At 38.9% G+C, this 11703-nt stretch overlaps 1 protein-coding gene across 1 annotated transcript; it reads left to right on the top strand.

The window, feature by feature from the left end:
• The first annotated feature begins 3877 nt into the window (after nucleotides 1-3877).
• Nucleotides 3878-11463, top strand: LOC106859389 (matrix metalloproteinase-27-like). Its single transcript, XM_014886603.2, has 10 exons — nucleotides 3878-4152; nucleotides 4513-4751; nucleotides 5380-5528; nucleotides 5625-5753; nucleotides 7488-7649; nucleotides 7858-7981; nucleotides 8806-8936; nucleotides 9146-9305; nucleotides 10770-10873; nucleotides 11072-11463. The coding sequence occupies exons 1-10, from the start codon at nucleotides 4000-4002 to the stop codon at nucleotides 11170-11172; spliced, it is 1452 nt and encodes a 483-aa protein (XP_014742089.2). The 5' UTR covers nucleotides 3878-3999; the 3' UTR covers nucleotides 11173-11463.
• Nucleotides 11464-11703: the final 240 nt, after the last annotated feature.

Genomic DNA, 11703 nt, shown 5'->3' with positions numbered 1-11703 from the left:
GTAGTCTCATAAAAACATATCTGTTTCATTTTTGAATTACTTATCTGTCTGTATTAGAAGGCTATTAAATTTTACTCTTCCTAAATAAAAAACAGACTTAGTAGTCCTTACTTTTATTAAATTCAGTATAGATCAGTCTCAACACTATTCAAAGATAAGAAATTGTATAATTGAAAATTAATTTGATCATATACTTTATAAAACCTAAGAAAATATTACAAAATATTTAAAATAAATTGCAGCAAATCAAAGGCTTTAATTAAGAAGCTAATTTATGTGAATTGTGTTCTCACGAGGTGTTTTATGTACTAGTTCTTTAATATCAAACCTCAGTAGCAATGCTATTGAATCATATCTTCTTGGTTAGCCAGTGCTACTGAATGACAATTAAACCAAAAGTCATTTTAGAAGTATATAAATCTGAATTGATTGTGTTGTGTTCTGCTTTTATAGCAGCAATCATCTGCAAATATTACATAATATTTACATGCAAAGAGAATATTTCTTAGTAGAACAATTTATATTACAAAATAAAAAGTGGGAGCATGTGCTCCCTGCACATATGAAGTAAAAGTACAGGATCTCAAGCTGTTGTCAAAAGAGTTTCTCAGATTTAGAGCAGAATGCTACTCCCTCTCTAAAAACAAATAGTGGTGAGTACTCATGGGGCAGTGAAAATGTTACATGGGGATGAGGAGTAAGGACGTGGTTATGTTTCAAAGGAAAAAGAGATAAAGGGGAATTTACAGACCATGGAAGATGAAGTTAAAAATAGGATGAAGTTTCGAATTCAATATTTTTAGCCCGTGCCTTTTCACATCCTGTCCAGTTTTTTAGTTGCCAGACACAATTTTGAAATTCACTTTGTGAATTTCCCATGAGCAGGGAGAGCTCAGAATGAAGCGATTCCTTAGTGAGAAATCTGCCCCGTGCTTATGTGAGAGAACATTTTCTCTGCCTGCGGGAGCGCAGCGATTGCTCCATCCCAGCTGCAGCATGAGAGAGGGCACAGCTGGGGCCAGCAGCTCTCGTCTCCCTTCAGGCACAACGCAGGCTTTCAGTAATTAGGAATTGGGGTGTTTTGTCCACAAAATTGCCTGTCATTTTCTTTTCCCCTTTTAATAAGTTTACCTCTATTTGCTAGTTCCTGTACTATGTTAAATTATTGTAGCCCTCCCCAGGGTCTTGCTGCAGGTGTGGTGTGTAATGGTCGCCCCTATCGCCAGCAAGACAGATTTGCCCTGCCAGGAATTCAATTCCCTAAATGTGTTTAGTGCGTTTCCAGTTCTGTAAGGTCTCCCAGCAACCCATGCAACTACAAAACAGGACTGCCAGGAGTCCATCACTTCCCAAAAGCCCACAGAGACCACACTCTCTCTAGAGACCTGTGTTGGCAGGGATGAGTTCTGCCCTCACACCCTGCAGTCTGCTATAAGTCCATCAAAAGTCAGACATGGACCCTTTGCCCCATGTTTTTCACTCAAGCTGAGTAACAATTCAATTTTATTGGTTCTGTGGAAGGATTGAGCCTGAAGAGCAGTGGTGTGACTCTTCTGCTGGAGCAGTTCTCAAGTGTCATGAAGGTGCCTAAAGGTTTCCAGCTGGCTTCCAACTACCAGTCTAGAAGCCACAGGTTCCCTGTAGGTTCTGGATCACAGCCACCAGTGTGGCTTTCTTTTTAGAGATCTATGTTTTTAAATGGATATATTTGTTTGTCTCAAAGGTTTCCAAGCTACAAGGAATGACCATGGTGCTACAGTCTGATTATATTCATGCATATGTCTCAAAAGAGAAACATTGTTCAGGGCTTTTGCACTAAACATATTTTCCCATGGCACTAGAATATATTTTTGGAAAACATGTTTCAGCTGATATGAATTTAATTTTATAGAAAAATCAAAAACTATGGGCAGATTTGATATGAACTTGGAGAAGTGGCTTTCCTGCTTCCCACTGTGGCTGGATATCAGATCCCCACAGCTGTCTGCCTGTAGCAGTGAAGGACAGAGACAATAAGAGCAGCTAGGTTAATATCAACTGCATTTAACTTTATGTATTTATTTGTTAGGCTTTTTTTCTACACAAAACAGAGAAATACATATCTTTGGAGAGTGATTCAATCAACTGTCTTAAAATGGGGTCATCTGACCTCTACAATGCCTTCATTCAATCTAGAGAAGTAGAAACTAGTAATTTAGACTCCATTTTTAGTTTCAGTAAACATTAGTGTTCCCTCAGAAGACATTTGAGTGACAAATAATGGAGATCTACATCACAGAAAATGCCACCAGGGTTTTGCAACATGGCCATCTACACAACACAGCAGCCAGTTCCCACTGCTCAAGAGAGAGACACCGGAAAAGGTTCACAAGTGATGTTTCACAAACATGTCTATAGCTGGCTGTGGGGTCTGGGAAAAGAAGAAGCTGTATAAGCAGCTTCTGGTTATGGTTTCCTAATGCTTATCTTTGACATTTATTAGAGTTGGTGGATGTTGAACTACCTCATGACTTCTTTTCTCCTCTTAGAAGACAGCAGCCATGTGACCTCTGTTTTAACCCAGAAAGTTCACTGCCTATCCTCATCACATCATTAGTACTAGTGATGTTACACAGAGCATCCCAGGAACCAGAAATAGTGCTGCAACATGGTCCTGATCCTAACACTATACCAGTAAGGACTCAGCATTCCTAACTGTTCATAACATGGGTATCTGTTAGTTAGCTGTCTAAACGTGCATTATATCAACAAAAATCTAATCAATATGGTCAAATACATACAGAACTGTAAGGGACCCATACAATATAATAACAGTAATCAAGAGAAGGGTTTGTTGTTTTTTTTTTAAGTAGCTGAGAATTGCCTTTAACAAAAAGTTTAACGAGGCTATTGGGATGAAAAAATTCATCATTAATGCCTCCAGATGGAGAAAAACTGGCTGGAAGGGACGGCAACAAAGCTAAAAAATGAAAGCATAGATTTTCTGAAAAAGCTACGGTCCAACATGAAGGCATTTCTCTCAACAGTTTTGTAAATGAAGAGTATGTGCTGTGAGAGCTCCGCTGAGGTGCTGAACACCTTCATCTCCCTTTGCTACCAGTGGAAGAGGAAGGCACTTGGCTGGAACAAGGTGAAATCCCATAATTTATCACAGCCTGTGTGACTCTTGGAACTTCCCTTATTCTGAATTACTTAAGACAGGAAATAATCATATGCCCTGCGGCTAATGTGGTTAAACTGAAAAAACCCTTCAGTGATGAAATGGCAAGTAGGAAGGAAGATAGATAGATAGATAGATAGATAGATAGATAGATAGATAGATAGATAGGTAGAGACAGGTATAAACTTATTCACATTCTTTAGGCTCAATTTATAAGGTAAAATCAATCTCATTTATGTATACCTTGGATTCCACCAGAATAATTTTTTAAACACACTGTTTCAAAAAGTTGCCAGAAAAAAGCAGGTAGGGAAATTATATTGTTATTCATTTTCCATAACATTCTGTCTCAGTTTATTAATCAATTTGAAAAGAAAATATTCTGCTTACAGTAACTTCTCCCAAAGTTTTGTTTTGTTTTTTATGGGATTCATACCTCATGCACAGTTCCCATTTTCTAGGCTGAGAATGTAGAGTACCCTTATATTTGGTGATGCCATTTCACACAGGTGTGTTGGGACAACTTACAAGGTTTTGCATTTGTCCACCACTTAATCTGGCATGAAATTGCTCAGGTTTGTCAAAACCAGTGTAAAATACCTGAAACTGAGTACTAGTTATGAAAGGATAGCCAAGGGAAGGGCAGACATATTCGAATTCCAACTGACTTTAGATGACTGTGAAATCGGATGGGTTCAATTAAGTTTTATTGTGTCAGTCTGCACAGTGTTATGGCTTGTGTGGAGGGAATCAGAGCATGATGAGCTCTGAGTCAGTCTGCAGCTGACTCCCCAAAACACCCCATAACCATTTGAGCCAGGACGTGAGAAAGGAGGCACATGGAGCAGAAAGCAGACAGCTCTCCTACCAGGGCAGGCATGAGAGTGAAAATGAAGGCTCTTTCACTTTGGCTGGTGACATGCACAGCTGTTTCTAGTGCTCTTCTCATCCGCCCAGAGAAGGACAATGAAGAAGATGCAAAGCTTGTACAGGTAACTGCATTCTCCATATGTGAGAGCTATTGACCCCTCTATTTCTAGACCTATTCTGTGTGTTCCAGCTGCACAGCAGCTTGCTGCTTTTCTGAGAAAATGCTATTGCACAGAACTCTGTTGCCTGAACTTTACTAAAGTAGGCTAAATCTGTAAGAATTGGAAATGTTAAGTAAATAAGAGTCAGCACAATGTTGTCTGTTTCTGTTTAGCTACGATCCTCAGGAAAACATCTGTTGTATTCCCAAATCACAGGCAGAAGGTTTTGCCAGCAAGCTATGCAAACAACATCAGTCCTAAGGTATTTATTTGTTCAAGAAACAGATCAAAATGTGAAACGTGTCACTTTTTTTTCACTAGAACTATTTGAATAAATTCTATGCTGTTGAGCCAGATCCAAATCAACTTGGATGGAAAATAAATGCTGAATCTGCAGCTGAAAAACTTCAGAAAATGCAACAATTTTTTGGTTTGAAAGTGACTGGAAAAATGGATAATGAGACATTGGAAATGATGAAGAAACCCAGGTGTGGAGTTCCAGATGTGGGTCTCTATGGCTTCACTCTTCCCGGATGGAAAAAAAACAAACTGACATACAGGTAGTATTTCAGTAATTACTTTTTGAGTTTAAATTTCAGGTTTGTGGGTATACAAATTTGCTATACTTAAATATAACTTCTATAGCAATTGTTTCCTATTGGAAATACAAAAATGTTTTTCTCTCCACAGCTGTTAGCTATGCATGGTCCTGAGAGGAATTTCTGAAAACTAAGCTGGGTATTTTACATTTGCTGGTTTAGCCATGGTATTTTGCCTGTCATGTATCACTCCTGACAAATATTCTGTAAGCCAAACAGAAACATAATTGCACCCTGTACAAACCTCATTATCTTTAAAATTTGTTGAGATAATAGTGTAGTAATCACATGGAAACCTGAGGAGGTAACTCATGCTCAAGTGACAACCTCCTGGCTAAGGCCCATTTTAAGAAAAACATAAGGTGTACACAACTGGTTTTTTGTGAAAAACACATATTGGACAATTATCACATACCCAAACACACTCAGTTTTCACATATCAAACTCACCCAGCCCAAGATGGATCTTGAGAACTATTTGCTTACAGGTTATATTGTTGGGGTTTTTTTTCTGTTCATCTTCTCAAACATATTAGGGATTTTTTTCCCTGCAAATACTAAATATTACACTTGAATTCTCATAACTGTAGAATTGTGAACTACACACCAGATATGAGCAAGGAGGATGTGGATAAAGCAATTGAGAAGGCTTTTAAAGTGTGGAGTGCTGTCACCCCGCTGGCTTTCACTCGCATTCATAAGGGAATAGCAGATATAATGATTGCTTTTGGAACCAAAGGTAATATGAAAACTGCATCCAATGATAAAACTAATTAATATATTTTTCAATAGTCACAACCTAAGTTTAATGTTGTGCCAACTTCATATCATTTAGTTCATGGACATTGCCCTCGCTATTTTGATGGCCCCCTTGGAGTTCTTGCTCATGCCTTTCCACCTGGCAATGGTTTAGGCGGTGATGTGCACTTTGATGAGGATGAAGACTGGACCACAGGCTCAGCTGGTAGGTTCAAAAAGGATTTCTACAGTGTTATGCAGATGAATAAATTCCATTCTGATTTTATTTAAGTGAGGGAAGAGACTGAGATGAAACACTGCACCAGGTGAGCAGTTTGAGGATATTACAGGCTGTCCTCCAACTGGGACACTTACAATGACATAGACATAAACTCAGCTAAATCTACTCTAGTCCTTATTTAGCCCTAATACAAATACCAACAGGGCAATCCTTTTCAGGTAGGAATGCCAGACACATGGCCACTCTTACCTGGGGGCTGGTAGTGGCCCAGAGTTTCACAACCCTTGATAAAAGCTTTCACTTTTCACCTCCTAGTGCACACCATGTGCTTTACAGCAGCCCTCAGAGGACATCCCCACCACCTAAAAATCAATACAGCCACCAGTGATAATGAAGAGTCTTCACTAAAAATTCCAGGGTAGGTCCAATAGGCAGCCAAGAGGGGAGCACTGAGTGCCTGGGACACATCTGCTCAGCCTCTGGCTGGCCATGCAGCACGTACTGCCTGGACATGTCCATCAGTACACAGGCACATTGCCCTCTGCTACTCCAGATCCCTTCCTCTACCACTTTCTGAGAAGGAAAGCTGCCACGAGAGAACTGAAGTCAGCAAGAGCAAGGAGCTAAAAGGCAGAAAGGCACCATAAAACCACTGCACAAGGAGGAGAGTGTGGGTTTACTGTGGTGGGAAAAAAAGAGAGGGATGAGGGCTAGATATGTCATGTGATTAAATGTCATGTTTTCCCCATACTGGGACTGAACTGGTCAACCCCAATTTTTCTGCTGTTCCTCAGCAGCACAGCTCCAGCAGCCAGACATTGCAGAACTTGGAGCGCTTGGAAGGTTCATGAGAGGGGAAGACTGACTGGAAATACATGTGGAAAAAATGAGGCTTTATTTTGTTTGGGTTTTTGAGAAATGAGTGTCTTGGCTTCAGCCAGACTTTCTTGGGCAATTGATGACCAGTCCCCTCCTCTGCCACAGGCTTGTGATCTTCATTAAATCTGTTGGCATTTCTGGATCTTGGTCTGCAGAGCAGATGATCATTCTTCCCTAATTCAGAAAGACGTGTTACTTGGAGGGATACATGTTGAAGGAAATTCCATTTTTATTTATTTATTGTGTTTACATATTTCACTGGGAATAAGCATGCAGAAGCATAATATGTTGAAAATCTATTTTGTTTGACAAATCTCTAAAGCAACCGTATGCTTTAAAGTCCCAACAGCAGAAAGGTAAAGCATTCTGCTAGCATTTTATTTTTCCTTGTCTAGTCATGATTTCACCTTTCTTTCTCGGGTTTGTAGGAGGGAGAGTGACACACAGAGTGACACTTTGATACCTGCAGTGAGCACAGAGTGTGTCTTCCTGCCTTGCCCTGGAGAGCTGTTAGTTTGATCTGACTCACTATCTAATCTGTTCTACCTCAGCCAGTAAACCCTGCCAGGACATTCCAAAGGGCTGCACCCACACTCACCCCCAGATATCTACTCATGACACACGCACTCTCTCAGAAATCAGGAGGGTCGAAGTCTCTCCCCTCTAGTGGGGAAGACCACAATCTTGTCCTATACAAAAATATGTTCATATAGATGCTTTCCCAAGTGAACATCAATATATTGTATGAAAACTGCCAATGAGCAACAGACTGGCTGTGATTGTATCAACCATTTACTGAGTAAAATTTGACTGATCTCTTCTCTCTATCCATTTCTTAAGGGTTCAACTTGTTCCTTGTTGCTGCTCATGAGTTTGGCCATGCCCTGGGTCTCTCCCATTCTAATGATCAGAGAGCTCTCATGTTCCCCAATTATGCCTATGTCAGCCCCAGTGAATTTCCCCTTTCTCCAGATGATATAAGTGGCATTCAGTCCATTTATGGTGAGTAAAATCCATGGGCTCAAAAAAAAAAAAGGTAAGCCAAGGAGAAATAATCTCTTTATAATCTCTTTCACAAAGTTTCACCATAAATGTAATCATATTGACATAATATTTAAAAAAAAAAAAAAAAAAAAAAAAAAAGCAGCTAGGTGTGGAAACCTTAATATTTCTACAACTTGGTGTACTCTTTCCAAAATGTGTCCCTCAGGATCCCCACCAAATGCCCCAGACAAAAGGCCAACTACCCCTACCTCACCTAAAATCTGTGGCTCCCAGATGTCGTTCGATGCTATAACCACATTCCGACAAGAAGTCATTTTTCTAAAGGGCAGGTAAATACTGATATGACATTTGTTTGCATGGGGTTTAATTTTTCTTAATTTGTACAAAGACTGAATACTTTTGTGGTTCTCATGTTTATGGGATATAAAATTCATGGAAATAAAACTTTTAGCAGGTATTGGATATATTAATATTTTCACAGAATCTCCTGAAAAAGCATGTTTCATTCTTTTCCAGAAAACACCTCAGTCCCAATGTGACATAATTCCCAAATATATAGATGGTTGCACTGAGTAATGTGCAAATGTTTCCTGAAAATCTCATAAAGGTTTGGTTTGGAAGGTACCTCGAGGTATCCAAGCAGGGACACTTCCCACTAGACCAGGTTGCTCAGAGCCCCATCCAACCTGGACTTGAATATTTAATTAAGTATTTAATTAATTTTACTAATCTAAGAACAAATAAGTATGTTTGACAATACAGTTGAGCCCATCTCTCTTCCAATCACCTCTGCAAGCCAAAAATCATCTGGGGAATTCATCTGCTGAAGAGGTTACAGTATGTCCTACCTGGGCTCCTATAACCCTCTTACTGTACAGTTCAGGAATAATCTAAAATATTCAGCTGCTTATAACTGATTCCATTTATCAATCAGCATCAATGACATGCCAGAATGAAGATAGAATAATAAAACCAAACACTTTCCATCACAGGGAAAAATAACAAGGAGTTATTTCCTTTTCCTACATCAAGCCAGGTAGCTCCACTGACAAGAAAGAGCTTGTAAGCCACAATGTTGTTCACATTCTTTTACACGTATAGAAGTTTCTGTGCTTTGTTGTGTACTACAAAACCTGTTTCATATTTAAATCAGGCACTTATGGCGGGTATATCCTGATAACTCAGAAGCTGAGCGTGAATTAATTTCTGCCTTCTGGCCAAATCTGACTCCTGGTATTGAAGCTGCGTATGAGAACACAAAAGATCAAATCCTACTTTTCAAAGGTAAAGTATGAGATTTTCTTTAACTTTTTTCTTAATTTAATTATGTGGGAAGAAGGAATGTGTGCATAAAATTCACTTTTCAAATAAATAAAATTAAAACTCAGAACACTTCAGCTAGTTTTCCTACAACCTACAATAAAGGAGTGCATTTTATCATTTACTGTCTGAAATTGAGTGGTGAAACTAAATATTTTAATTTCTCTTAACAGGCACCAAATTCTGGGTTATCAGCGGGTATCAGGTGTTGCCTGGTTATCCAAAGAATATCAACACACTGGGCTTCCCTAAAGGTGTCAAGAAGGTTGATGCAGCTGTTTGTAATAAAAATACGGGGAAGACAGACTTTTTCATAGGTGATAAGTACTGGAGGTAAGAAGAATCAACAAATGTTTTCCTATGAATGACTGCGATATAATCTGGATTAAAAAGTGTCTATAAAAGATAAAGTAGACCTTTTAGGTAACTGCATGTAACTAGGTAATCCTAGTAATCCTACTTTTCATAGAAGCATTTCTTTGACTCCTGCAAGGGATGAAGAGTATAGCTTTGTCTTTTGAGACTTTAAGGGTGTCCTAAAGTAGGCATTCAAAATATGGACATGTTTCGATACATTATGCCTGGAAGCTGAAAAAACCCCAGCATCTAGAGAACTTCCACAAATACAAAAGTGTCTCTGAAAATTAAAGATCAAAGCTAACCCCCTTCAGCAGAAGGCTGGCTGTGATGGCTTGTGCAGGATTTCTCTGGTTTCTGAAAAGTCCTGGATTATTTTATCCCTTTCAGAAAAAGGAAAGTGAGAGTTCCTTTCCTGCTTTCCACATGTACCTTCTAAATCCTATTCCCAAACTGGCGTGAATGAGTCCTGATACGCAAAGAGCAGGCAGGTGGAAAAAAGAACTCAGTTTTGGGAACCTGAAAGATTCTTTCTGTGTGCAAGGACAGTGGAACAAAAGTCTTCCTCAGGCAACCAGGGCAAGCGTGGGTCACACAGATTTTGTGACTAATTGTGGGGTTCCTCAGTGATACATACAGTGTCAGCTGGATTTTGAGATTCCTGTGGTTTCCTGTTTTTTAGTTTTGATTAATTTGGGTAGAGTATTTAGAGTATCTTGCCTTGTTATTTTACTGCCTTGGTCACAAGACAACAGCATGCAAGAAAACTACAATGCATTTCTTACCTAGTAACTCATTCCCTCAGCCTCATGTGCCTGTGAAAAATATTTCTTGTATCCAAGGAGAAGTAAAACAAACGCTTTGTTTGCTTGGGTTTTTTGTTGTTTTTATTTTTTCCTGAAAGGGTTCCTCAAATTTGGAAGAACATTTTAGGTTCTCCTTTCAACTCCCTTAATCTAGCCTCATCTCATAAAAATTGTCCTGGCTCAGTTAGGAAGGGCTTGATTATATTAGAAATAAGCCAGCTTCCTTGCCTCCATCTAAATCTGTCAGCTAGTAGAGGACTATGTACAATATCTCATCAAAGTCTGAGAGGAGGAGTCAAAATTCTCTCTTAAGTATGTGCTATAGCAGGAATGAATCTGTCCAGTTTCCATGCACTGTCTATCACACTGTAATCATGAGAGGAGGTAAATCCCATCCCTGGAGTCAAAAATGTGGGTCTTCCCTCAATTTTTCTCTATTAGGATGCTTCTTTGGAAAACACAATGGCCAGCATCCTGCAGCCATTTGTGGAAGTAAATAACACAATTTTATCTTGCTACCCCAGTGAAACCAACTAAATTGCATGTGGTGGGCACATTTTAAAAACTTCTGAACTCTGTGCAGAATTGAAGTCTAAACTCTGGAAAACTGCATGTCTCCTTTCATATGATTTAGGTTTGATGAAAACAGCCAGTCCATGGAGAAGGGTTATCCTAGACTGACAGTTGATGAATTTCCAGGAATTAGTCAGAGGGTTGATGCTGTTTTTCAACAGAAAGGTAAGCGAAATGAGCTTTCAAGTAAAATCAGTTTAGTTCTAAAGATCTTAAGTTCTGAAATTATGATGAATGTCATTACTGCTGCATCCTGCAAAAGATAGAAATAAAGAGACATTGTCCTGTGTGTACAAAGGTGATTTGTCAAAATGAAGCTATTTTTTGTACCCATAACATAATGCTTTACTTTTTCATTTCCAGGATTATTCTACTTCTTCCATGGATCAAAGCAGTGGGAGTTTGACCCTATTGCTAAAAAAGTCATCAGAGAAATGAAGAGTAACAGCTGGTTTAACTGTTAGTATCATTAAACTTTCTTACATTCAGAAAAAGACAATAAATACCATTCCAGAGATCTCAGAAACTGTATTCACACTGCTCTACAGAATAAGCAACAGGACTAGTTTTCATAAACGCTTTTCATGTATTTTAATAAATTAACATATCAGTTCAAATTTTATTTTCATAGACTAGAACAAAATTGCATTTTTCCCATAAGTGGAAATTGTACAAAATAATTTATTACTTTATTCTCCAGATGGTTTGGGGATTTTTTAAGTATTATGGCAATAAACACTTTTAGGTTGATGGCACCTGTTTTGTGCTTCATCTGTTGAAGGCATGCTACATTTCTGAGTGTGAAAGGCTGCAGGTTAATATGCTAATATCCCTTCAGCATACAAGGTTTGTACTTTGTCTCTTTTCTCTCCAAAGAGCAAGGTTCTTTTCTCTCCATCTGCAAGACACAGTCTTTCATTAGTCACTTGCTTTTCTGCATTCTGCAGAAGATGCATTTTCCTGCAGCTTGTCCTGCTCTTCTTTGGCTGTTGCAG

The sequence above is a fragment of the Sturnus vulgaris genome, chromosome 2 (genome assembly GCF_052056855.1).
Source record: "Sturnus vulgaris isolate bStuVul1 chromosome 2, bStuVul1.hap1, whole genome shotgun sequence".
NCBI classification, from domain to species: Eukaryota; Metazoa; Chordata; class Aves; order Passeriformes; family Sturnidae; genus Sturnus; species Sturnus vulgaris.
The sequence above is the reverse complement of the archived record's forward strand: the minus strand, read 5'-3'. Positions and strand labels throughout refer to the sequence as shown.